The sequence below is a fragment of the Micromys minutus genome (assembly GCF_963924665.1).
Source record: "Micromys minutus genome assembly, chromosome: 1".
NCBI lineage: Eukaryota > Metazoa > Chordata > Mammalia > Rodentia > Muridae > Micromys > Micromys minutus.
Window position 1 is genome coordinate 155213240 of NC_137969.1, and position 27398 is coordinate 155240637.

A 27398-nucleotide genomic window follows, 5' to 3' on the forward strand; every position below is an offset into this window, starting at 1 on the left:
AAGGCTAGTCCTTATAAATTAGTCATTCAGTTAATCTACAAACAGCCCCTGAGCACCTATTCTGTGTTGACAATGACTCAGTGCTCACAGGCTGTGGAGGACAATCACCACACTGAGGTGACTAATGACCACGTGGTGTGCCCAGGAACATGATGGGGCTAGAGGGCAGGGGAGGAAAGTTTGCACAGCCACCGTGACCAGTTAGAAGAGCATCCTCCTTCCAGAGGTCATAGAGTTATCTGGTGCTAGATAGGAACCCTTGGTTCTGGAGGCTAAGAGTTGATGCCAGCCTCCTGGGAGCACCCTTCTGAGGACCAGAATGCTCTGTTCTCTGAGAGAAGATTCACACCTGGTTTTTGCCAATTCTAATCTCACGTCTTTCTTTTCTACAGAGTAAAAGTAGCCCTGGGTTTGTGTTTGTCCCACCTGGAACACACATGCCAAGTCAGAAACACTGTCTGTCCTGGGGATCAGCCTTCAGGAGGTGGTCACCATGCTCTGGACATGCTGTGGGTTAGGTCTTAGCAGTGGGCCAAATGAGTATATTTCCAATCCCTTCTCTCTCTAACCTGATGTCTATCCACCAGGGAGACCTCCTTAGGTTAAAATATGGGGTAGTTCTAACCATCCTCATACTCTACCCTGGGGGTTCCTAAAAAAACCTGCCAAGGTCCACAGCCCTTTCAGGAACACGTGTGAAGTTGCCACCAAACCTGAGGATCACCCGTGGGCAGTTGACTTTAGGTTCATCGTACAGTTCTTTCAAGGGGGTGATCTCAACCACCGTTACCATGTTCACAAAAGCCCGAGGAACCTGCAGAGAGAGAATCAGTCACCAAGATGATGAGGTAAGATAGTGTCAGCTTCTCACTTCTCACATGGGGGCTGGAGCTCGGAGCTTGTAACTTCCTCCTGGCCCCGCCCACTTCCTATGCCTCTCTCTTTTTTCTGCTCTCAGAGGATGTTAGAGCACTCATGCAGGCTTTTGCCAAGTAGCTCTCAGAACTGCTGTGGGGCCTCTGAGGTCACAGACAACAGCTCTGGTGGAGTAACTCAGAGGCCTGTGAGGTTTACTCATACCTCTGCATGGAGGATGTCCAGGGCCTTCTTGATGTTGTCTGTGAAGTTTTGAGGAGAAAAGCGAGCCTGCAGGCAGAGGAAGAACAATCTATGAGCCCCATGCACCATCCCATCTCCTCCCTATAAGCAGGACTGCTTCCTAGCTTGGCTTCTCCTCTTTCTGCATTTTAATCAGAGTTGGCAGTACTGAAACAGAGGGTTAATCTTCGGGGGCCCTAGCTACAAAGCTTGCATACATCATGACCCTCAGGAAAGCATCTTTCCTTTTGCCTAGAGCCAGGGGAAACTCTGAATTGCTTTTGTATTGATGAGAGCTTGAGCCTTATCTATCCTGAATAGTGCCTCTGAAATGGGGTTCCTAAAGCAAATGACCTCAAGATCTGCATTGTAAACAGTCTCTGGCTCTCTCTGCCCTCTTCTGAGTCTCAGGTGCATCAGTCATTTCTAAGTGTCTCAAGGATGCATGGGGGCTAGGAGGGAGTTTGTGGAGCCTCCAAACAGAAATACGCTTTGAGTTTTTATCTGTGGTTTTAGAATTGGGGGGGGGAGGGGAGAGGAGAGGAAGGGAAGAGGGAAGGGATGTACATGTGACATCCATGTGTATGCATATAGAGTTCAGAGGTTTACATTAAATGTCTTTCTTGGTGGCTTTCTCCCTCATTTTTTGGGACAGGGTTTTCTACTGAATTTGGAGGTTTATTTGTTCAGCTAGTCTGAGTTGGCTAGCAAGCCCCCAGGAATATTTTTGTCTCTTCCAAGCTCAAGTAAACACACACACACACACACACACACACACACACACACACACACACACACACACTGCACACACTGGGGTTACAGGTGATCAGGGAAATAGCACACTAGATTACAGGTGTGCACACACACACAAGCCCATTAGGTTATAGGGGTGCACACCCACAACACTGGGTTACAGGTGTGCACAGACACAACTGGCTTCCTATGTGGGTGATAAGAAATTCATCCTCAGATCCTCATGCTTGACAAGGCCTTTACCCCAGCCCCATTTTCAGAGCACTGAAAAAAAAAGTCAGTGAAACCTCTTCTCTGGATGAAGCATATCCAAGAACCCTGCCTCACAGCAGGTTAAAACTGTGTCCCTCAGGAAGCTGGGAGGGGTCCAAGGTTCCAAAGCTTCACCTGTCCCCAGAATCCTGTCAGTTCTCCCGTGAGATCTTTAAATCTCAGCTTTAAAGTTCCTAGCCCTAGGTGACTCTGATGTCAAGAAAGTGTATTGTAAAGACTTAGGGACAGGGCATCTCTGGGCATGAGCTCACTTCTGTCTGCCTTACTCTGTTAGTTCCTGGCTTCCTGTGGCGGGTTTGAATAGCACTATTAGGAGGTGTGGCCTTGGAGTTGGTGTGCCACTGTGGGTGTGGTCTTTAAGACCCTTAAGCCCATCTTCTCCTAGCTGCCTTAGGTACAAGATGTAGAACTCTTAACTCCTCCTACACCATGCCTGCCAATAATGTACTGAACCTCTGAACCTGTAAGCCAGCTCCAATTAAATGTTTTTGTAAGAATTGCATTGGTCATGGCATCTGCTCATAGCAGTAAAACCCTAACCAAGACACTCCCTGCCCAACATGTGCCCAGCTGGCAGGTCCCCGGCATTATGTGCTAAGAACCCCTTACTCTCCACATGCCATGGCTACTTTTGATTGTGGAGTTATTTATGTATCATCAGAACCCAATGGTGGTGTCTCTCCTGTGCTATGAAGAGTTGCTTGTTTCTGGCAACCCCAAGGGAAACCCTACGGACAAAGCTTGTGTCTCTTTTGCCACTGCTCACCTTTGGGCACAGCATGTGGCACAGGTGTGGGTGTGAGACTCATAGGTGGTTTGGTTTTAAGGGATCTCCTTCAGAGGAACTTGGGAATCCAGGAAGAATGCACCTGACAGCCATAGAGGAACTTCATTATGGGTTTCCCATCAGCCCCAAGAGGTACAGACCTGAACCTTGCCTAATCACTTTCTGGGAAATCACTTTCTCTAGAGGCAGCACAAAGGTGCAAATGCTAAGGCCATAAGTACTGCAGAAAGGAGCCAACCTGCCACTAGCTATGATAACAAGCAAGACTTTCCCAGATCACACAAAGCTATCTAGTTTTCTACAACGATACGATCAGGATCCTTCAGTGGGGAACTTCACCAGGACCATTCATCTTACAGGTGAATGTTCTCTGGGTCTTAAGGTTAATGAATCCCCCAGTTGGATCCATGCCAAGCCATGTACAGAGTCCTGACCTGGTTATGCTATCCCAGGACCCAGTGTCGAACTATGGGATCTTTCCTGAGGGTGAGGTGCTGAAGACATACCTGGTCTTTGCAGAAACCACAGAGGTCATTGCCTCCTATAAACACAGTGATTATCTTCCAGTCTTCTTGAAAATTTATTGTCTAAAATGAATAGAAAACAAACAGGGTAAAGTAGGAAACTCTCATGGGGCAGCTCCCACATGTCATAGAATTCATACTGGTCTTTGGTACAGTAGGATACAGGTGTGTCTCCAACCACCCTGGTGGGAGCTCTTTTGAGATTTGCATGGGAGATAGGAAATTAGGTCCTGGTCACAGGAAGGGAAAGTTGTTCTAGAATCTTCTTGAAATCTGGAGTTCTAAATTGCATTAAGAATGAACTTTTCTAACCCATGAGTTAAAGGTGCCTGTGAAAAATCCCAGCTGGATCTGGGCATTGTGGAACACAACACTCTCCCCAGCACTAGCAATGCAGAGATAGGTAATTCTCAGAGTTCCAGGACATCAGGTATACAGAAAAACCTTGTCACAAAAAACCCGAGAGAGAGAGAGAGGGGGGGGGGAGGGAGGGAGGGAGGGAGGGAGGGAGGGAGGGGGAAGAGGGAGGGAGGAAAGGGGAAGAGGGAGGGAGGGAGGGAGGGAGGGAAGGAGGGGGAAGAGGGAGGAAGGGTTGTTTCAAGCTGCAGTGGCAGGTCAGAGCAACATAGAAGATTCAGGAGTTTACCACCTCTAGAACCTCCTGAAAGAGAGATCTAGAGAAGTGTTTGAAGTCATGGGTTGCATGGAAGGACGTGGGCACATACATTCCACACACCATGGTCAAGAGTGGCTGTGGTGCTTACATTGTCTCTGGTCTCTGCTTCCAAATGAGTGTGAAAGATAACAGGGGGGTGAGGGATCAGGAAGGCCTGAGACTGGGCATAGACATTCTGAAATGTTCCTAATGATGGATTTTGGGGTGGTGACCCTCCACTTTTGTTCTTTTATGCACTGGAGACCAGATACCACTTTCCTAAGCAGGTCTGCATTGAGCCTGCACTTTGATCTTTTATCTGAGAGAGAATCTCACACTTGTCTTTTAAGGACCCAGCTCAAACACCTGTTTCCCTTCGGAATCCCCCAATCAGGGGTCCTGTCCCCATTGTATCTGCCTCTACTCTGTGCACAACTCTTTTCAAAAATATGAGTCAGCTGTCGCATAATATTGCTTCTTCATGTTTGTCTCTTCCTATAAGCTCCCAGAGAATAAGCCTGTGTTGTATTTTCTTTCTATATCTACAGCCCCAGGCCTGACTGGTCATACATGTTTACTCTGTACAGTTGACTAGTACACAGAGTGGGGACTCTATCTGCAAAGGAACAGATGTGCAGAGGCTCAGATTCTGCTAGAAACCCTGCCTGAGACCTTTCCCCCTCACCCAACAGCTGACTTCTGAGTCTATGGGTTTATCCTGCTGCTCTAGGAGTCCATGATGTCCCCAGACTCACCTTGTCTGCCTTCATCAGACTCACCAGCCTTTTGGCCTGGGCAGCTAAGCCACTGTGGGAACACACAGAAAGAGGAATGAGAATCAAAGTCTAGAAGGGCAATGTCGCAGAGCAAGCAGTGATTGGCCATCGACTCAGGAGAGGAAGGTTGGGGGCAGTACTGAAGCCCCACCACGCACAGCTCCTTCCCTACCTAGGCTTCACTGGGGAGGGTGGACTGTCTGAGGGGGGGTAAAGGCCTGCATGTTTGAGGGGTTGACTCTCAGTGGACTTATTTTAGTGATGGTATAGTTAATGAGAAATCTATGGTTTCTCTTCCAAGCTAGGCTTGTTCACCACAAAAGAGTAGCTACATATTTATTTTACGTCATGTGCCACTTAACTCATGCCATATGAACAGATGTCATGGCCTACCTATGCACCCCAAAAGGTGACACCAGTTTAAAATGACCACAGAACTGGGGATAAGTTCAGTGGTAGAGTGCTTGTTTAGTGTGAACAAGGCCCTAGGTTCAGTGTCTATACTGTAAAGCAAAGATAGTAAGGTAAAGATCAACCTGCTCATGGAAAGTCACTGTGGGTACAAATGAGATCCAAGCAGCCCCTTGAGTAAGAGGCCACTGTTCTGCCAGATAACAGGGATCGAATGCTAGGTCTACCCATGACCCCCTTGGAGGCTGGATAATCTACTTCAAGTGTATGCATGGCATCAGAGGACCCTGACTAGTTGTTACGGTAGAGTCGAGTGTACACTGGCCAGGTCTGTGTGTCTGACAGCAAAAGAGAGCCCACTCCAGCTCCTTACCCCAACTCCTTACCCAGACCAAGCCTCTCACAGCCTACAGTGACCCTTCCCAGACACCCTCATTTCTGTTTTCCCCCAACATGCACTCCCCCCAGGACACCTGGACTCACTCAGATGTGGCTCCTGCTACTGCCTGGTTGAAGGATGCTCGGGGAGTGCTTTCTTTCCCAGTACCAACAGAGAAGCCCTTCAAGGAGGGGTTAAATTCCCGGAGGATGTCTGGAAATACAAGGAACAAGTTTACCAATGGTCCCAAAGCAATCTTCCCAAACCCCTTCTTTTGTTGTTTTGCCACTGGGACACCTCTGTAGCCCAGGCTATCCTCAACTGGTGATCTTCCTACCTAAGCCTCTTGAGTGTTGAGATTACAAAGCCAGCTGTCAAGCACCTTTGAGTGTGGAGGACAGAGCACAGCCCCAGCACCAAGGCCAGTAGAACAGAATGTTGGACAGACTGAGACTCTACACCAATGGCTCTCGACCTTCCTAATGCTGAGACCCTTTAATACAGTTCATGTTCTTTTGTTGTTACTTTGTAACTGTGATTTTGCTACTGTTATAAATTGTAATGTAAATTTACAACATGCAGAATGGTCTTTGGTGGCCCTTAAGGGGTCACAACTCATAGGTTGAAAATATGTATAGCACATTATAATTTACTACATCCATATCCTTGTTTCCTTTGGATTTTACTGCTGGGGTCTTTTCCTGCTTCTACTAGGATGATCATGTGATTTCTGTCCATACTAATTTGCACGTGGCAAAGCATCCTTGTATTTCTGGGAAGAAAGAAACTAGCTTGCATTTGGTCACAATGTTCTTGAATTTCATTTACACGTACTTGTGTTTTGTTTTTTGCTACTCTTGTGTTCAGCAGTGCTGATATGAGGTTGATGCTGTGTGGAACCAGTCAGGTGGTGTCTTTCCCTCTCCATGTTATGGAATGGATTTAGAACAGCTGTTAGCTCTTCTCCAAAGGCTTGGTGGAGTTCATTAGTGAATCTATCCATTTCTGGACTTTTCTTTATCAAAATTAGTTTCTTCATTTTATTCTTAAAATGTTATTTTTAAATCAAATTTTAAAGATGGTTTTGCAGATATAGCAATTTTGATTGGCAGTTACTTACCTTCAGGGCTTGAAATATATTGTGCCCTCCTGACTTTTATGATTGTTAATGAGATCTGCTGCTATTCTGATACAGTTGCCTTTGTGGGTGAATTAGCATTCCATACTTACAGATATTAATATTGTTTGCTTTTAACTTCTGATACGCTGGCTATAACACATTGTGGAGTGGTTCTTTAGGGTGTCAAACACATGACTCCTGTGCTTGAATATTTTTCTCTAGATTTGAGAAGTTTTGAGCTATAAACTTAACTGGATAATCCTGTATTCCTTTAGAATTCACCTTATCTCCTTTCATCTTATCTGTTCTTAGGTTTGGCCTCTTGATCACATCCCAGAATTCTTGGAGTCTGTGGTCAAATTCATTTGCTTTTTAAATTGATTTTTGATCAGAGGGCTCATCAGCCTTGCCCTGTATCCCGGATGCTCTCTCTAGCTGGTTATAGCTATTGACAACACTTTCCTTGGTTATTTGGCCCACCAAGTGTTTCCATTTCGAACATTTCTGTTCCCCACCCCCTGCCCAATCTCAATTTCCTTGCCAATTCTTTTCCACATTGCAGACTTTTCCATCCATACTTGTTGATGATCAATCTATGTGTCTGTCTGTCTGTCTTTGGGGTGGCACACCTCGCCCTGGAGACTTGTGATCAGGGCAGAGGTGTGTCTTTCACACAACCCGAGTTAGAGTATCTGCTGGGTTAAAGCTCCGTCCCTACCTTACACCAACATCTTACCTTTCACACAGCTGATGAGCCCTCACTCCTGCAGCTCTACAACTGGGTGTCCTCCCTCCTCTAGGAGAGAAAGCTGGACATCTACGTGTGTCGGGGAGTCCACCTGAGCGGGTGACACTGTTGTCCTCATATGTAAACCACTTTGGTGGATGATCTTGCACAATGTGATGTCTAGCCACCTTTGCTTGGCTATCTGAAAGCCAAGCTTGTCACACTCACAGGAGCAGTCTAAGTCGCCTCCTAGCAACAGGGAATTTGTACCTATTTAAATTCGACACAGTTATCTAAGAACTGAAATAGATAATAGACCTAATGTCTGACCAGGTGTGTCAGTGAAAACATTAAGTATCCCTGTTGTCCAAATTGTGTTTTAGAGCAAGATATGTACCAAAGAGACATTTATCAGAAAAAGTAGTCAGAATAACACCAATCAGGCCCTTCCCAGGTAAAATCTTTAAGGGTTTCTAAGAAGCAAAGAATATACTGTAAATGTTGTCTGACACCTTATTAAAAGAAAGTGTAACTTAGGAGTAAACATTGGGCCAGGCAGTACAAAGACAAATAACAGAATGGAAAGCTCTGACATTAGCAATAACCTAAAAGATCAAAGGCAGACCCCTCAGAGAAATGTAGCTAGGCTTCTAAAACACCCATCCAAGTGGGTGTTGGCAAAGCAATTAAGGAAAATATTGAATCTAAAATATAGTAGTGTTTGCACAGCCCAAGCAAGGTCCCTGCACCTCTCACTGCTGCAGTGCTGCGGGTTTACACAGCCAGGTCTGTGAGCAGGGACGCTTAACTCTCCCCCTCCCCCTCTCCCTAGGTGACTGGTATATCCAGAGTGCCTTCTTTATCAGATTACTTTTAAATGATTTATCTTAAGATTTAATTTAAGCTCTCTTTTCTTTTCTCATTCAATTCGTTCATTGGATAAAGACGATTTCCCGTTTTGTGTGCGTGTGTGGTGGTGGTTGGGCGGGGGGGGGGGGGCACAAAAAAACCCAAACAAACAAAACCCTCCAAGGTTTTCATTAGCCCAGGAGCTAAGCCGGGATGGGTCTCAGGGAAGCAGCGCCCCCTACTGCACACAGCTGCATCCTGCTGCCTTGGGAGGCTGGCGGCCGCCAGCGGGAGGCGCAGCGGGCTCAGGCTTATTCTACCTGCGCAGAGCACCAGGGTACTCACTGGCTAGGGTGGTCACGGTTTTGATGTTCTCATCTCCGCCCACACTGTTGGTGAGAAGCAAGAAAGAAAACGGCGGTTTAAAAATGCCAAGCAAGACAGAGTTCCCTCCTGAATCACAGCCCCGTGGACTCGCCCTTACCCATCACAGAAGTGCAATTCCTTTCCTCCCCCCCCACCCTCCACACGGGAGCAAATAGGAAGCAAACAGGGAATTTAAACTGTTGCTGCTGCTGTTATTGTAGGTTCAGCTTTAAGCCCCGCTTAGCAGGGAGAACTAAGTTGGTCTCTTTCATCACATTTCCCACTCCAGAGGGATTCTTTTGGGGCCACCAGGGGATTACTTTGTCCTCTTCATTACTGTTGATAGCTTACACTGGGTCTTTCTCGTCCTGCTCGGAGAAGCCCTTATTCAAAGAGTGACTTTAGGAAAGTCAGGGTCTCCAGACCCAAGGCTAAGATTCCAAGGGAGACCCCCCTTCCTTCTTCTAGGTACAAAATAATTGTGCACTTTTACCCCCACCCCCACCCCACAATTCCTATCCAGGCAACACTGCCTCCTCCTGTTGCTGGGATTATAGCCTTTTGAGGGGCAAATACATTGAATTTAGAAGTTTGTTATAGAAAGAACTAGAAGGCCCATCCCTTCTTGAGGTATTGTTTTCTAGAAGGCTCAGGACCTTCTGCGTTCACTCACCTCCAGGACAGGCCTCGGTATTGAGTTAAGACGTCCAAGACATTCCCAGGGCTGGACCCAGCCCCATTGCCTGCCTAAAAGAGAACTCACATAGCCGGTGGTGTCCAAGCTTTTTCTCAGGACCCACGGCTGTCCACTTGTTTGAAGGCCCCATACCCTTATCCTAGTCAGGATACCTAAGAAAGTTCTAGAATCCAGGTGGAACATTCTGTGGCTACACTTCTCACCCTTTCTGGGGTGAGCCTAGTACCATATACAGTTATACCTCGTCCAGGGAAACCCTGCCTGGACAACAAGTGCAGGTGAGGAAGAGCAGGAAGACGCGCTTCATATTCAGAGTATCTCCTTCCCTGAAGCATACATTTCTAAATTCCAGCAGAAATCCCTGGGTTACATTCACTGCAGCTCAGTGCCTGTCTTAGTCAGGGTCTCACTGCTGTGAACATACACTGTGACCAAGACAACTCTTATAAAGAACAACATTTAATTGGGGCTGCCTGAGGTTCAGTGCTTTATCAACAAGGCTGGGAGCATGGCAGCATCCAGGCAGGCATGGCACTGAAGGAGCTGAGACTTTTACAACATTTTTCTGAGGGCAACCAGGAGAAGACTGGCTTCCAGGCAGCTAAGAGAAGGGTCTCCAAGCCCACCCTGACAGTGATACTTTCTCCAACAAGGCCACACCTAACACTGCCACTCCCTGGACCAAGCATATTCAAGCCACGATATTCCACTTCCTGGTCCCCATAGTCTATATCAGTCTCAACAATGTTACAAGTCTGAAGTTCAAAGTCTCTTCTGAGATTCATGCAATCTCTCAACTGGAATTCCCTATAAAATCAGAATCAAAAAGTAGACCACATACCTCCAACATTACAGGATATACATTAGCATTCCCAAATACATAGTGAGGAAATCCTGAATCAAAGCTAGTCCAAAAACCAGCTGAGCCAACTCCAAAGTCTGCACCTCCATGTCTGATGTCAAAGCACTCTTCAGATTACAACTCCCTTCATCTTTGTTGACGGTACAACTTTTTTGGGACTGGTTTTATTGCATTAGCAGCTTTCCTCGGCAGGTATCTTGCAGCTCTGACATCTCTAACATCTTGGGGTATTCAACACAACTTCAACTTTACAACTTCTTATTCCAATGCCTGGGGTTCACATGTGATCTTCTTCTTCTGGGTTCCTCCAAAGGGCTTGGGTCACTTCTCCAGCTCTGCCCCCTGTAGCACTCTAGGCTCTGGCTGACTCCACTCCATGGCTGCTGCTGTTCTTAGTGATCATCCTATGGTACTGGCATGTTCAATTTGCTGGACTATTCTACTGCAACTAGGCTTCACCAGTAGCCTCTCATAGTCTCTTTTCATGGTGTCAAGCCTCAAATCCTTTGCATGACCCCTTCAGTCCTGGGCTGTCAACTGCAGCAGAGGCTGCACCTTCCCAATGGCCTTCCATGGCCTCTCACAGTACCGAGGCTCAGCTGCTCTTCATGACCCCTTCATGCTTCAATACCAGTACCACCTGGGTGACTCTTACACATTACCAAGTCCAGCTGCAGCACAAGGTACAACCTTGGTATCTCTGAACACAGCTTCTTTGTGCTCTCAAAAATCACTTCCTAGAAGATTTCACCTCAGTCATGCTGGTCTCTTCTTAGTCACCACTAATTTCTTAGCTCCAGCTGACCAGCATCAATTGTCCCAAGTAGTCCCTTCTATTCTTGACTCTGAAGCCAGAGCCACATGGCCAAAGCTACTGTTGCTTGAGTTCTGTTGCTTGCTGGAGCTACAACATGGCCCCCTTGTTCTATTACATCATCACCAGTTTTTTTTTTTTTTTTTTTTTTTTGCTTTCCAACTATTTTACTGCCTAAGCTTGGCTGTTCTGGAACTTGATTTGCTTTGTACTTGAACTCAGAGATCTGCATGGCTCTGTCTTCTGAATGCTGGGACTGCAGGCATGTGCCATCTCACCTGTACTTAAACTTTTATTTACCTGGAACTTGTTCTGTATCAGGCTAATGTTGAACTCAAGATCTGCTCGCCTCTGTCTCCTGGGATCAAAGGTGTGCACTACCATGCCTGGACCTACGCTTTTTATTATAGATCTTAATCAAGGTGAAAACTGAGAATAGCTATCAGAATCTATCCCTTGTCAATTTGACATATATTCATATCTCCTTATGTCCAAGTGAAAACAATACCAGGTGCTGATGCGGAACGTGATAAAACTCTTCCTCGTACAACTGCAAATGCGTAAGTTTAGCTGGGTGGGACCTTGCCCCGGGGTCACTACTCCCTTGATTCCATTTAATATCTTTGAACACAGGATTTCACTTCCTGGAGCCTCTTTATTCTTTGAACCTACATTTTGTATTTTGCCTTTCTAAGCTTGCTAATACTTGATCAAAACACTCTTCATGAGAATAAATCAGAGGACAAAGACTATGCTGGGCCTTTTTGAGACTTCCTTTGTCAACGCAACTAATATAAATCTCTTTACCTTAGCCTCAGACAGATTCTTTGGACAAGGGCAAAAAGCAGCCACATTCTTCACCAAAACATCATAGGAAAGATCTCCAGAATTCAAATGACCCTCAGCACTATGTCTTCCATATTCCTAATAGGATGGTTCATTGAGTTTCATTCAAATCATTCTATGGTTTTCTGAATTCAAAGTTGCAAAATCCATATTCCTCAAGACAAAAGCATGGCCAGACCTATCACAGCAATACCCCAGTCCCTAGTACCAACTTCTGTCTTAGTCAGGGTTTCCATTGCTGTGAACAGTCACCATGACCAAGCAGCTCTTAGAAAGGACAGCATTTAGTTGGGGCTGGCTTGTAGGTTCTGAGGTTCAGTCCATTATCATCATGACTGGAAGCAAAGAGTGTCTAGGCGGGCATGGTACCGGAGGAGCTGACAATGCTACAACTTGTTCTAGAAAGAGAGTCTCAAAGCCCACCCCCACAGTGACACACTTCCTCCAACAAGGCCACAGCTCCTAATAGTGCCACCAAGCAAACAGTACCATGGTACCCAACTACCACCATGTTACACACGCTGCCTCCCCACAAAGTCCCAAGCACCTTTGTGATTCTCTGTGGCTTTCTGTCCTGAGAGCATCTTCTCAGAGACCATGGGGGTGGGGAGAATATCAGACCTCATTCACCAGGAAATGGCTGAGATATGTGCCTGGTAAGGTGCCAGTGACCAGCCTGCTAGTCTCTCCCAGGGATAACACATAGTAGGACCTTTGGGATAAGGAACTGCTGAGATCTCATGGTGAAGACTGCTATGAGGCTTACATTCTGGGCCTGGCTTCTAGACTCACAAGCCAAGTGACTTGGACACTCACTGCACCTTCCTTATTGGCCAAATGTGAGGAATGTCAGACCTCACAGGATTTCCATCATGGGGTTAGGGAGTGAACTGGCTTCACTGTGACTAAATTACAATTGTGACCAGGTACCTGCTCCTTGGAGAGTTCAAACCTGGCTGCCGGGAAAGGGGGGAGGGAGAACGACAGAAAGGCTCCTGCGAAGGTAGTGGGTGACCACTTCCACATAAACATGTGGGGGTGGACACAACCCCAGAGGCAACTTCTGCGGGGGGGGGGGGGGTAAACTGAAGCCTGCCTGAGCGCCTAGAGACTGGTGACTCACAGATGACAGCCAATCAGGAACTGCCACCAATGGGACATGGATGGAGGGTGTTAAGGACACTCCTGAGAATTGATAAAGGTGCTTGCTGCTACATTCCCATCTGAGCAGTTGGTTCTGTGCCTGTCTCACCCACTGCCTCCAATGGGGACACCGGACACAGTGGAGGACTCAGGCAAAGCTGGGCAATGCTGCTTTATAGCAGATAGAGAGGCCAGCAGCCAGAGACAACTGAACTCCACCCCGGAGGGACCTTAAAACGTTGTTTCTTGAAACCTCAGGGGACCATCTCACCCCCACCCCCACCGGGCCCTCTATGTACCTGATTCTGTGGGGCTTTTTGGTTTGTTTAGTTTTTGTTTTTAATGTGCTTTCTAAGAGGTCTGGAGTATCACCTTGGGGCAGCAGTGTGTTTGTTCGTCTCTAGAGCCTCAACTTCTGTTGACCCTTCTTACCCACACCTGTATATCCACCGCAGTTGCTCCTAGCTCGTCATCTTAGTTTGCCCAGTCGAGCAGGCATCTCATAGCTTTGCTAACACGGACAGACAGGCCTGGCTAGGTCTTTGGAGACACTCGTGGCAGGGGATGCCATCCCACCCCAGACACGGGCTGTATAATTTCACGTTGTCAGTCATGTTCCCTCAGGGTCCCTTCTACTTTGTTTCCATGGCAGCATGGCAGAGGAGTGCAGAGGTTGGAGTGAAATCATGGTGGGTGATTACACTAAATGCAGGGCAGGCCGAATAGGGAGTCTCTGAGGATTGGGACCAGAAACAGGCTAAGAGCAAAACTTCATGTTTCATATTAACTAGACTCTCTCCTAGCTGGACTTGGTAGCCCACAGCTGTAATCCCAGCACTTGGAAGTGGACACAGGAAAATCGGTAGTTCAAGGCCAACCCCAGTTACATAGTGAATCTGAGGCCAGCCTGAGCTACATGAAACCCTATCTCAAAAGCACAATCAAAATCTCCTCTCTTAATCTTCCACAGTTGAGGTCACCTACCGTGAGCGAGTCCCCCATTGCTCCGATGACTTTGATATCAGCCGGCCTCAGCCTGTGAACTGGAAAGCAAATCTGGGTGAATGGAAGCCACTGGACCTAGTTCCCTGTGCCTCCAAGAAACTAAGCTTTCCCAGCGGCATGCCTGGCTCCCACCAGCAGCCAACTTGGGCTGAGCGACGGATTCACCTGTGGCCCCCTAACTACCAAGAGCTTCAGACTCAGCGGGTCTAAGGACGGTCTAAGGATTTTATGGCTGATGCTTGGGTCACGTGGCTGCCCCAAGTCCTGTCTGGGTACCACACTTTGAGAACTACTGAGAAACATGTTTTCATTTGGAAGCCATGGACAGTGGTTTATTTCTGCATTTGGAGGACAGACCATAACTGTTTCTTTCCAGGTCTGGGTACACACTGGCTCACACAACGGCTGCCGCTGCAAAGTCTTTGAAGTCTTATTACTTAGATTCTAGGCCACCAAGTGTCTTTCTTCCTTCCCCATCATCATGACTTCATCACACACAAAGTGCATATGGACACACACATGCACACACATACATACACACATGCACACATGTGCACACATGCACACTCACACGTGCATTCCCTTTTATGTGATTACAGCCTACGTGGCCTTTCCCAGCCTTCCACAGCTACTCTGTGTGGTTAGAAGAACAATATCAAATCACAAACCCAGCTGCACACATTAACACACGCCTACAGGGCTAAGCATGGGAACTTTAAAATGACCTCTTCCCAGATAAATCAGGCTATGGGGGTGGGGAGGCAAAAAAAAGAATTCCTTCCCTCAACTCCAAAGTGGTTTATTTTAGCTTGTGGTGACAGTCAATCACTGTATTCTTAGGGCCATTATGGTAGATTCTCTGAATGCCGGCTGGTGTGTGCAGGCTAGGGAAGGTCTTTGGAGATGATTAAATGTAAAGGAGACAGACAGATTTGTCTCCAAAGCTTCAACATTTACTATAGGCTGAGAGAAAAAACAGTCCAGGGTCCTCAAGACGGCTCAGCACTTGCTACTATGTTTAAAGACGCGAGTTTTGTCCCCAGGACCCACGGGGTACAATGAGAGAACCCATTTAAGTTGGTCTTTAACCTCCACACATGCTCCACAGCACACGCAAGCCCACACATATATACATGGATACACAGAATAAAATTTAAAAAAAATACATAAAAAAAACCTTAAACAGCTCATACTTACCTCTTAAATTTGGGTGGGTAAAAACAAAACAAAACAAAACAAAATGCATTGGCTGGCAAGATGGCTCAGTGGTTAAGAGCACTGACTGCTCTTCCAGAGGTCCTGAGTTCAATTCCCAGCAACCACATGGTGGCTCACAACCATCTGTAATGGGATCCGATGCCCTTTTCTCACGTGTCTAAAGATAGCAGCAGTGTACTCACATACCTTTAAAAATTGCACACATACAGATTCCCCTGCTCACTACTGTGACTGTAGTGAGCACACACACACACACACGTGCTCATGATTGTGTACAGTTTGTTTCTGCGGTGGGGATCTCTAGTTGGCCACTCTGTGGGATCCTCAGCTGAAAGACTAGGCCACTAGAATCAAGGCTTGGTGGGAGGAGTTGACTTATCTAGTTTTCTACTGTTAAGAATGAGCCCGTGCATTTCTTCAGTTTAATGTTCTGTAGCCCTGGGTTTGAGATTTATTAACGCCATCACATATGTCAAAGACGTAGCCTGGAAATTTAGAAAGAATGCTTTAGCAATTGCTCTCTCTGGAAAGACAACTATTTCCAGATAAGATTAAATTTATGTGGGCTGATTAGATAAATGTTATCTAGAACACACAGTCCCTACCTTGAAAGGAGTTTAACGCTCATCATTAACTCACGGACTTTTCTACAGAGCCCTTATCAGGAGCTCAGGTGCTGTATTACAAAGAGTGAGCAGCCTGCATGGGGTAAAGATGGGGACATGGCCTCAGTCCAGAAAGAGCCACACTCGTGAGTAGCGGGCATCAGGCTGGTGCTTGATTCTCATGTAGTCCAACAACTTGAACCATCCAGTGTTGTAATCTAAAAGTCCAATTTGCTATGTCAGTTGTTAGCTAGGGCTTCCCAACCCATTTGGCCTCCAGGGGAGATTTCCACAGCGATGGTAATTTACTGACATTAGACTGAAACCCCAATTCTGCCTTTGGAGATTTTTAATCTTCGTATATATGGATAAATGGACCTTGTACACACTAGGAGTACAAGGAATGTATTCATTTCACTAATAAATAGTACAGATCTGAGGTGATATAAGTACCAGTTTTCTGGGTTTGGCTGTCACACCTGTACCCATGTTTTTAAAGGCCACCTTGTTCCTGAGAAGTACTAAGCATTAGTATTATAAATATATTAATAAAGCACATTAGCTTGAACTAAAGTTTATGTGGCCTCTGATGGTAATTTTAAAGACTTTAATGGTTAAATAAGAAACCTGGTGAGAAAGGAGAGGGTATACAAGGCGGGTTTAAAGGGAGAAGAGAAAAAAGAAATGATGTAAGTATATTATCTCAAAAAAAATTATAGCAGGTTGTTCAGGGGACAACAAAAGGAAGCAAAGCCTGTAAGCTCACTATAGATGGAACTTTCTCTTGTTTTGCCTAAACAGATTTGAGCCTTTCTTGTTCGAATTTGCTGCCATGGAGACCATAGATGCAGAGGCTGACTCCATCGATGTAGCCATCAGACCTCCATCTCCTCCCTTGCTATGCTCCACGGATGCTAATGTGTAAATGACGTCCTCATCTCTGCCCTCCAGTTCACTAATTCCACCTTCTCTGTCATTTGCCCTCCCGGTTCCAACACCCGCAACCCTATTCTTACATTTAAAAGTTCTACTCTGTCCTTTAGCATGTGGGTGGTTCCTTCATCAAATCCTCAATTCATCTTTATTTGTTTAAGCATAGTAAATATTTTTTTAAATAACATAAAAATATCATAGAAGGAGGAAAACACCCTGATAAATGAGCCTCTTGGGGAAGAATTTGAATTTGCTAAGTAGACTGAATGTGCTGAAGGACAGGCTCTTCGTCCCCACGGGGCAGTCTTGCTGGTGGCAGGCTATGCTGAGTCACAATTCTTGTGAACAGGCAGGCAGCTGCACAACCTCCACAGAACATAGGCAGTTGGGTCACAAGAAGGTGAAAGACCTGTGAAGGTTTGAATACTGCTGGAACATGGCCACGTTCTCACCTTAGCTTTGGGAGAGCTCCGTTTACCTCACTGGGGAAAAATAATAGTATTGGGACTCTAGCAAGACTCAGTGACTGAGGTAAATGCACTCTTCCTGCCGGGAGCCACACACAGGCAGCCTAGCAATGCCTTCTATTTTCGAGAGCTATGGGTTGTTTCCTCTGCATGGAATTAGAATAAGCAGCTTGAGTCCCACAGATAACAAGCTGCACCCCCCTCCACTTAACTCAGCGGCAGACCCCCAGTAGATATTTAAGTCATCTCAGCTGTATGATAGCAAGAGTCAAAATATTGCCAGTGTTTATAAAAGCCACAAAGCGCTTTGTAAATCCCACGTGTGTACAGAGCAGGAGGGAGACCTTGCAAGACTTTATCCTTTATTGAATTCCAAATGCTGATTAGTTAGAAGAAATTACTTGCACCAACTCTCTAGACCTTATCCCCCACAGCCCCACATATGAGCAGGTCGGGGTTCGTCACCCACAAGCTCCGGTATGAGCTAAGAATGGGCACCTAGACCAGCAGGCCATGAGTAGAGATGGCAGGCATGTCTAATCTACAGCACCGTTTTTGATCCTGAACATCTGTGGGCTGAGGGACACACTAGGAAAAATGACTACCAAAAGGGTTTTGAAAAAAATGAGCGTTTGGGTGGTGGCACTGTGACCTAGTTTACATATCAACTCTGAGAATTGTTGGATGAATTAAAAATTCTCAGTTATTCAGAGTTATTCTGTCAGTGTTTAATGGTTTCTCTCATTTGCTAAGCCAGCAGGGATGTAAGAAGATGGCCGGCTCTAACGAGATGTGTACCACATTTCCCCATGTCAATTAGACATCATTAACAGGTCTCCAGAGAGAGAAAAATTTACCAGAAACATGGTAGCAATCAAAGGAAAGCAGTAATGTGCTTCTTTACTGAGGTTTTCTTGTTTCTTCTTTTATTTTTTAAACATGTAACCATTTCAGGTTATAATATGGTTAGAATGTTCAGTCCCAGATCCGTGAAATAAAAATGAAAAAAAAAATTCCTTATTGCTTATGGTTCTGTGGTAATTTTCCTGAGTGATACTTCCCAAGAGACTCGGAGGCACATCCCCAACACTTAAATGAGTGTGAATTTCACTGAACGGGCATGTGTGGTTTAGTCATAGATATCTGGCTAGCTCAGCAGGGCTCGGGTCAACCTATCTATCTGTTTTCTTAAACAGTGCCTGTCACCGAGGTTTCTTAGATCATAAGGCCTTGAGATCTGCTCTTGAATTCTTCAAGCACTAATAAACACAATAGTCACCAGGGCCAGGGAGTAAGGAAGAGACTGTACTTTATCTGGTTTTTAGATGTGGAGATACGTTCTAATGGATGTTACCACGACAGAAACACAGTTTAGGGAGATTGCAAAATACTTTACAGATCATCCTCTCTCAGAGTGATAAGATTAAAGTGTGGCTATTAAAGCTTTCTAACTGATACTCTATCTAGATATAGACAATATCTCTACACACATACCTCTATCTATGTCTTAGAGCTGCAGGAGGGCACACACATAAAGATGATCATTGCTTTCTGTTGTTAAAGTCCAGCCAGTAAATAAAATCAATAGAAATGCAGTGTCATCAAACATAGGAGCAAGGAATATAAAGACATCATTTCTGTGAGGTTTGTGGATGTGTTTGGTGCCCCAAAGACTCAAGTTTAGGAGGCTTGGTCCTTAATTCGGTGGTGTGACGGAGGTAGAAACTTAAGAGATGGGCCCAATGCTAGGTAATTAGTTGGCTGGGGCTGGGGTGTGCCCATGGACAGGGTTAACGCTGGTCTTGCAAGGCGAATCAGTTCTTATTAAAATGTGAGGTTCAAAGGAACGCTACCCCAACACACGCCCATTTTGTCAAGTCCCTTTCCATTTCTCTACTATGTTTTAACTTTGTCACAGGGGCCATCAGCAGAGGCCAAACAGATAAGCAATCTAATATTGAAGTCCAGGCTCTAAAGCCAGAGATTAAAGAGAGCTTAAATACTTTCTAAGGTCTCAGATTTGGGTTGTTTTCTTTGAATAACAGGAAGTAACAGGTAGAAGATCAAATCCGACTGTCCATTTTGTTACACTACAGCTTTGAAGAATACATTTTGTGTCCAGGCTGTCTTGAGATTTTTGGGTTTTTGTTTGTTGCTTTGGGGACAGGGTTTCTGTGTGGCCCTGGTTTTACCTGGAACTTACTCTGTAAAACCAGACTGCTCCTAAACTCAGTACTTAAGAGATCCACCTGCCTCTGCCTCCTGAGTGCTAGGATCAAGGTGTGCACGGCCACCACCCGGCAGTGAGTTTTTAAACTCACTTGATAATTATCTGACTTTATCTGCATATACAAAGCCAGGATGCCTGTGAAGGCAGCTAAGGCCTGGTACATATTGACTCTGCTTACAGCACAGGAGACAGTGTTACTACAAATGAGACAGAATTGCTACAAATGAGACAGTACTGCTACAAACGTAAGACTCCTTAGTGCTACTGTGATGCCTCCAAACCAATTTTCTCTTTTCGGTAATCCAGGTCAAAGGTTAAAATAGATCAGCTAGGACAGAGACTCCCAAATGGCTTATGGAGAGATTCAACAATCTGCCAACAAGTGAACTTAGAAATGAGCATATCTAATTCTCTTCCAGTGCCAAGCATGGGGGCTTATCACATGAACATCATAGCTAAGGTCCTGAGTCACCTGGGTCCCACTATGACTTTCATGTGACTTTCCATATGTACAGACATCATTTCCCAAGCTGCTTCACTGCAAAGAAAGCTGCAGTGCTCACATGGCTTCCTCTTTATGAAGATTGTTAATGACTGTCTAGAACATTCCATGAGTCTCATATTCAGAGCCCAGCAACATGTTAGAAAAGAGTGGTGCACACCTTTAATCTCAGCACTCGAGAGGCAGGGGCAGCTGAGTCTCTATGAGTTCAAGACCAGCCTGGTCTACAGAGTAAGTTCCAAGATGGCCAGAGCTGTATAAGAAAACCGTGTCTTGAGAGGAAGAAAGTAGGGAGGGAAGGTGAGAGGTGAGGGGGAGGGAGGAAGAGGAAAGGAAGGAAGGAAACACAGTTGAGACAATGGGAATGGTTCATTTATAATGTTCCATGCAGCCCTTGAACACATTCTGAACATTCCTTGGCTAACAAGTATGAACTGGCTAATTCTGCTTCCTGTTTAAAAGTTAATTTTCATTTTAAAGAACAAATTCACCTATAAAGGTTTTAAGACAGAATCCCTGAGCTCAACAACCCTTATGTTCCTTGCACAATACGGCCTAAACGTGGGGTCAATGCTCAATAAATGCTTTCTGATAATGATGCTGTTATTTTAGTTAAAGAATAATCAAGCATAAATGTGACCTTGTGGCTTCTTGGAGAGCCAGAAATATTGTTCTAGGCCTTCTTGCCCATCTCAAGTTCACATCTTGGGAATCTGTGGCATTTAAAAGTTGCTCTGATTGAAGCTCACACTGAACATGACATCCATGTTACCTGTTGTGGGGACTGAGTCCGAGGGCTCCTTGTCAGGACAGGTGAATTCTGTTCCTTCTCTCATCTGAAACGAGACACACAGGGAAGTTAGAAGTAGATGGACATACTGCAACAGAGGCTGGATGGGAAGAGGGCTGTCATCTCTGAGAAGGCCACATACAATTAAAACTGAATAGAACTTTGGTGTTTGTTAAGATCTCGACTCAACTGTCTCCTCCACTCCAGGGCTGCCAATCCTCCTCCTGAGCTCAGGCCTTTGATACTCTTGCTTGGAATGTTGCAACCCTCAACAGGGTCACCAACCCCAGACCTCCTCTTCTCCATTTACAGCGGTCTCTCTTAGGAAGCTGTAATATGACCATTCCCTGCCTAAAGTGAAGCCAGGCTGTTCCGTCCATATGATGTTTCTTATTGTGACTCCAAAGACCAGAATGGTGCCAAGCATCACAGAAGATTAATACTGTTTGTTGATTGGACAAACAAATGGCTACCGTATACCAACCTCAGCATAAAACAATTGATCCCATCATTTCCCTACTCTAGTCCGTCCTTGACCAAGGTCTTCCCCCACATCGCCAAGCCTTTGTGTAAATGGTTCCCCCCTGCTCTTTTATTCTCTCTATTTCTTTGCCTTCTACCCACCAGGCTCATTCCTTGTCATTCTTCAAAACTGAGACCATGGGCATCTTTAGGAGAGTTGTCTTTAACCATTTGAGTTGTTTTTTTCTTCCTTTGTGTCCCCAGAAGACCCAACACAAATTCTAATTTCAGATGCTATCACAGTGCATGCAATTGCTGGTGGGTGTGTCTGTTCCTCTACCAAACTGATCTTTTGGATCAGTGGTGTATTTTATTTGTGTTTTAAAGTCTCATGTCTGGAACCTATCTATCTATCTACTTAGCCACTCAACAGATCATGCCTGCACACTGACCCGAGTCCTCGCCTCTCTGGGCTTGCATTTTAGAGGTGTAGCCCGGGAGACTAGCAATACAGAGACCACAATACCAACACTTGCCTAGCATTCACTGCATGCCAGAAACTGGAATAAATGCTTTCTGTTCTTTAACATTCGTTATAACTCTCTGTGGCGAACCCTTCACAGTCACTGCCATTACGTCCCAGATGAAAACCCAAAGGCACAGGGAAGTTAAGGCCTTGCTTATTGACACAAAGCCAGGCTATGGATGAACCTGAATTTGAATACAGAGCCAGTAGCTTTACCTCACTGTGCCTGCTTCCTTCTGGTGTATCTATGATATCAGAAAATACAGGGCACACTGGTCACCCAAGAATCCTTTACCCCGAGTCCCTCAGGGAGAGAAGTCCAGGCTACAGCTTGGGGTGAGTACTACCCTTTTTCCTCAGATGGGAAGAGAAGGACAGAATTCACCTTCATCTACCTTTGTCCTGGATCGAAGACGCCAAGCTTGAGGTGTCTGAGTCCCTTGAGGAGTGCAAAGTGCCCTATCTAATCTCAGCAGGAAGAATCTGAAAGCAGCTGAGATAACCCATTATCAAGTGGCAAGTGAGAAGAAAACAGCATGGGTCAACTCCACAGCCATCTGGTTCCCAGACTCTCTAGATTCTAGACCTCAATTTACTTCTCTTACTCAGACAGTTCTTTTTTTTTTTTTTTTTTTCTTTTCTCCTTAGACTAAAGGCTCAAGGACTAACCAGAGGTCTGTGAAGGGTCTAAAGTATCTTGTCATAGTGCCATGGAACCCCAATGCTTCATGACACTTCCAGAACTACACTGATCCAGGGCACTGAAGGAACACTCCATGCACACTCCCCAGCCAGCCCTGGCTGATTTTCAGGAACTTGTTACAGTTTCCACAACACTACAGCTTTCAGTGTTCCCAAAGACAACACAGAGAGCCAAGTAGAAGGTTACAAAGATTAAGGCTGTCCTTTAGGTTGAAGGTTACAAAGATTCAAGACTGTCCTTTCCTTACCTGAAGTTTTCCAATGGGTTTCAGCCGTCTGGACTGGTAGTTGCTATTTCTGTAGGTGAACAGATAGGGGCTTTCCTGCAGAAAAATGGTAGCATGTAACTGTAACCCAGAGCTCTCCCTCCATAATAATCAAGCTTGTCATCATTGATATGGTTAGCTGGAACATTCATGTTGAAAGGTTTCAGACAGTGGGATGGGGTTCAAGAGAGAACTGAGGAGGATTATTGGTGAGTAAAGAGTTTATTTAAAAAGCTATGCGTGTCACAGACAATCAGACAGAAACACAGCGTCATGTCATGGGCTCTGAGGACGGCCCAGGCCCTAGCACCAGACAGAGAGACAGCATGGGGGGGGTTGCTGAAGAGAAGTACAGAGCTCGAGTGGCAGAGTAAAAATGGGGGGGGTAGGGTGGGGTGGGGTGGGGGACTCACAGAATAAACCTGTAAGCCAGACAGGAGCCAAGGACAGAGCTGGGGAACCAAATGTGTGTGACCAAAGCCCTCTTGGCTGTAAATTCACTTCCCAGGGAACAGACCCTGGTCCCAGAGGTCTGTAACTGGGGACCCAGGAGGTGCCTGTCAATTTGTGATTGAGAAAAGGCTGCTCAAGTGTTATGGCCTGGATGGTGGCTGGATTCTAACATCTCTTTTTTACACATATCATCTTCTCAATGAAGCCAACTCTTTGCCTGGCTCTTTCCTCCTAGTTGCCTCTTAGCCCTCTGAAGAAGTTCCCCAGGGCTTTGAAATAGCTCATTTGCAAACCAGCAACGAGGTCTGTGTCACTGGAAGCCATAGTAAAAAGGGGAAAAGGTGAATTATTGCTTCTTTTTTCATGACATGAAACTTACTAATTCATCAAGAAGAATCAACTTGCATTCCATAATAGGAAGGAATTTCTATCACTAATGTCTGGCTGTTTCTTCATTTATGTATTTGAAAAGGTTACTTATATATCTATTACTTGTTAGACACATATTTAATTTAGGATACAGCCTTCAAGACCCCTTAGGAACAACTCATCAAGTCTGCCTCCTCAGGGAGAGAAAGAGCTGGAGTGTCACCTGGGACACAAGACCAGGGCCCTGAGAAGGTTAATGGAACCATAGCTAGAGGCCAGGAGACCTGTGGTTTTGTTTCTGTGGCTTCCATGGGTATGGAGAGCCTTCCCTCTGCTAGTCCATTCTCATCATCCACAGGACAGCTACATTTAGGACAACTACATGTACAACCTATACTCAGGCCCAGAGCAACAGACCCAAGGCTGTCAGGGGTAATAGCTCAGTAAGACCCCACTTTTCAGCAAATTCCCCATGTCTGCCCACATCCCAGCTCACCCAATCCAGTGTCCCCTACCTGAGAGGGACATTTTATTGTCTTTCTCTCTGCTTCATCGAGTGACCCATCCTTTTGACCCACTGGTTCCATCTGGAAAAGAAAGTGATGTCTAAAACAGACAGCATCCCTCCATGGCACACCTTAGGTGCCCACCTCCCCCTACCCCCAAACCAAGGAATCTCTCCAGAGTTTTACTCTTGTGTCAGCAGCCCATTGGGGGCATTTCTAGCTCCTAGACTTGGGGGTCAGAAGCTTAATCCTCAGTGGCATGCAGCCCACTGCTCCCCAGGGATTCTGTAGCTCTCATTTGAAGAGCACCCAGTGAGGATTGGTGGGCTTCTTGGGTTTTGCATGTTCATAGGCAGGCCTGCCCACGTCCCTAGTAGCACAGAAGGAGAAACTGAATATGACCAAGGTATCCAAGGCTGACTGGCACTGGTATTCTGAACCAACAAGATATACCTCAGTAGGTCGCATGGCTTCATGATCACGCAAGGGTGGGTTGTCACGTCCTCCCTCACGTCCAGCTCTTGGCTGGGTCACTGATGAAGATTTCACAGCAGTCAGTAAAAGCAGGAGGAAGGGTAAGTCTAAGGCAGCGTGTGAGACACCTGTGTCCTGTCCCTGGCTTCTTCTCTTCTGTAGCTGTAATCTACATCAGTGGTCCACAACCTTCCTCATGCTGTGTCCCCAAGCATAAAATCATTTCATTGCTACTGCGTAACTGTAATTTCGCTATTGTTGTGAATCAGATATGCAGGGCATCTGATGTGACACCCAAAGAAGTGATAACCCACAGGCTGAGAACCACTGATCTGCACATAAACCTAGATCCAGTTTGGAAAAACAAAAGACAACCCCCACACCTCTGCATTGAAGTTTACACAGCTTCACGGGGAGCCAAACAGGCCCCAGTCTTGAACTGGGCTGTAGAGCTACGGTGATAGCTTGTCCCCTACAGTCACTGACAAGGCTGTCCAGTAATGCCACAAACAGCAGGTTACCACAAAGGCCACCCAAGGAAAGACAAATGTGGCTGAGAGCAACAGCAGGAAGAACCAGAAAAGCTCTGGAGGCAGGGAACAAAGGCAAGTGGAGAATTAGATGAGGCTGTTTTGTTTGTTTTCTGCTATGCCGGGCATCAGGAACAGGGCCTTCCTCGTGCTAGGCAACTTCTCTATTACTAAGCCCAAGGGGATGCTTTAAAAACTTTGCATGAACTGGAGATGCGTCTCAGTAGAGTGCTTGCCAGGACTGAATTCAGACCTAGTGTGTGGGTCCTGGCACTTTGGAGGTAGAAGTGGGAGCGTTTACAAACTCCAAGTCATTTCAGGAAGCAAGTTCAAGGCCAGCATGGATAAGAGATAGTGAAGGGGGAGAGGAGAGGGAGGCAGAGGGGGAGAGAGAGGGAGGAGAGGAGGAAGGGGAGGGAGGCAGAAAGAGGAGAGAGAGAGAGAGAGAGAGAGAGAGAGAGAGAGAGAGAGAGAGAGAGAGAGAGATCAGAGTGTCTTCTGCCCTTTTCCTCCTGTTTGGGAGCCTTATGCTTTGCTCCCAGCCCTGCCACACCCAGAGTGCTAGGCTCAGGTAGCAACTTTGCCTCCTATTTTACAAGGACTTGGACAGGGACATAGGTGGTCATTGGCTTGGACACCCCGTCTGTCTGTCACATGTGTAAACCATGAAGATTTCAGGTTCCCAAGATCTAACGCTGTGTGTGCCCCATCCCAGGAGCCAAAGGAGTGCTCAGGGACTGGTGTTTGGTCCTGAGCCAATGGAAGGAGAGATAATAAGGGGGACAATTACAGTCACTTCTGAAGGAGTGGCAGCCTTGGCTCCAAGCTCCCTGGGAGGGGTGGTAGGAGGAGGGAGGAGAGGAGGGGGAAAGAAGGGACTGGGTTCTTAAGCCTTTCAAACTCCTTTCAGTTTTATTTTGACTGAGGCCACTCCTAGAACTTCGAGGTGGAGCAGGCTGCCCTCAAAGGGAGCGCCCAGGGGTCTGGAGAATTGCCGGGGTCAGGCGGTCAACTGCAAAGCATCTTTCTCCTCCTCAGTTTTCCCAGAAAGTCAGCACCCACAAAAGAATCAGGAAAGAAGCCTCATCTATCCTAAGGGAATGAATCCATCAGAACCTTGAGAGAAATTTCAAGACCCTCCAGAGAAGGAGAATTCTTAAGCTTTACCCAGCAAAGCTGTTGAGAACTGTATCTTTAAATGGGCACCATAGTGCCTGCCTGAAATCTCTACATACGTTTAAGAGACTAAGGCAGGAGGATTGCTTTGAGTTTGAGGACAGCCTGGTTACAGAGTGAGAGATCCCGACTCAGGGCTAAGGCAACAGCAAACCCTAAGATAAGTGTCAGCATTCTGTCTATGTTCCACCCCACAGACACCTGGCAACAGCCAGGTGTGCCTGACACTATAAAAGGAGCTGCTTGCCCCCTCCTCTCTCTTCTCTTGCTCCTCTCTTGCTCTCCCCTTTCTGCCCCTACTCTCCTCATTCCCTTCCCTCTTCCTCTCCATGTGCTCATGGCTGTCCTCTATTCCTCTACTCCTCTTCTTCTCGATTCCCCTCCCCTCCCCATGTCCTGAATAAACTCTATTATACACTATACCATCATGTGTTTGGTCCCTCAAGGAGAAGGGATACCTCAACATGGGTCTGCCGGAGGCACCCCTTCCCCAACACCTCCCCACACCTCCCAGAACACATGCCAGCCTCTCTTTGTCTTTTTGTAATCACACCAATAAGTGTTCCTATATCAGTCACCTAGTTTTCCTACACCAGTTCCTTCCCTGAATCATCAAAGGAGACAGAAAGCCCAATTACTTCATAGAATCTCTCTCCCACCAACCAGTGCCGCACACTCCTCCCTGGGAACCTTTCATCAATGCTTTTGCTCTATCCTTTGGTCTCTTGCGTTTATTCAGGTCATGGGAGAGTTAAGAGGGTGGTAGAGGCCGAGAGAGAGAGAGAGAGAGAGAGAGAGAGAGAGAGAGAGAGAGAGAGAGAGAGAGAGAGAGGAATAGAGGAGTAGAGGCCGGCCATAAGCACCTGGGGGGGGGAAGGGAAGGGGAAGAGGAGGGATGGGGGGAGAGCAAGGCTGCAGGAGGGCAAGAGGGCTAGAGAGGCAAGAGAGAGCAAGAGAGAGAGGAGGGGGACAAGCAGCCCCTTTTATAGTGTCAGGTCACTGGGGCGGAGCATACCTGGCTACTGCCAGGTAATTGAGGGGTGGGGCTTACAGAATCCCAACAGTTCTGACACCATGAATTTAGCCAGTACTTTGGATGGGTGA

At 46.3% G+C, this 27398-nt stretch overlaps 1 protein-coding gene across 1 annotated transcript in view; it reads right to left on the reverse strand.

Moving 5' to 3' along the window:
- Nucleotides 1-27398, reverse strand: part of PLB1 (phospholipase B1) — a gene marked incomplete at its 5' end in the record, with an annotated part of 119854 nt that overhangs the window by 50182 nt on the left and 42274 nt on the right. The window contains 11 exons of the mRNA XM_080932949.1: nt 714-814; nt 1081-1146; nt 3418-3498; nt 4846-4897; nt 5761-5869; nt 8698-8741; nt 9392-9465; nt 14065-14123; nt 20813-20876; nt 22769-22843; nt 24124-24195. Of these exons, the coding sequence (XP_080789075.1) occupies nt 714-814; nt 1081-1146; nt 3418-3498; nt 4846-4897; nt 5761-5869; nt 8698-8741; nt 9392-9465; nt 14065-14123; nt 20813-20876; nt 22769-22843; nt 24124-24195 (797 nt within the window). The remainder of the gene's footprint in view (nt 1-713; nt 815-1080; nt 1147-3417; nt 3499-4845; nt 4898-5760; nt 5870-8697; nt 8742-9391; nt 9466-14064; nt 14124-20812; nt 20877-22768; nt 22844-24123; nt 24196-27398) is intronic.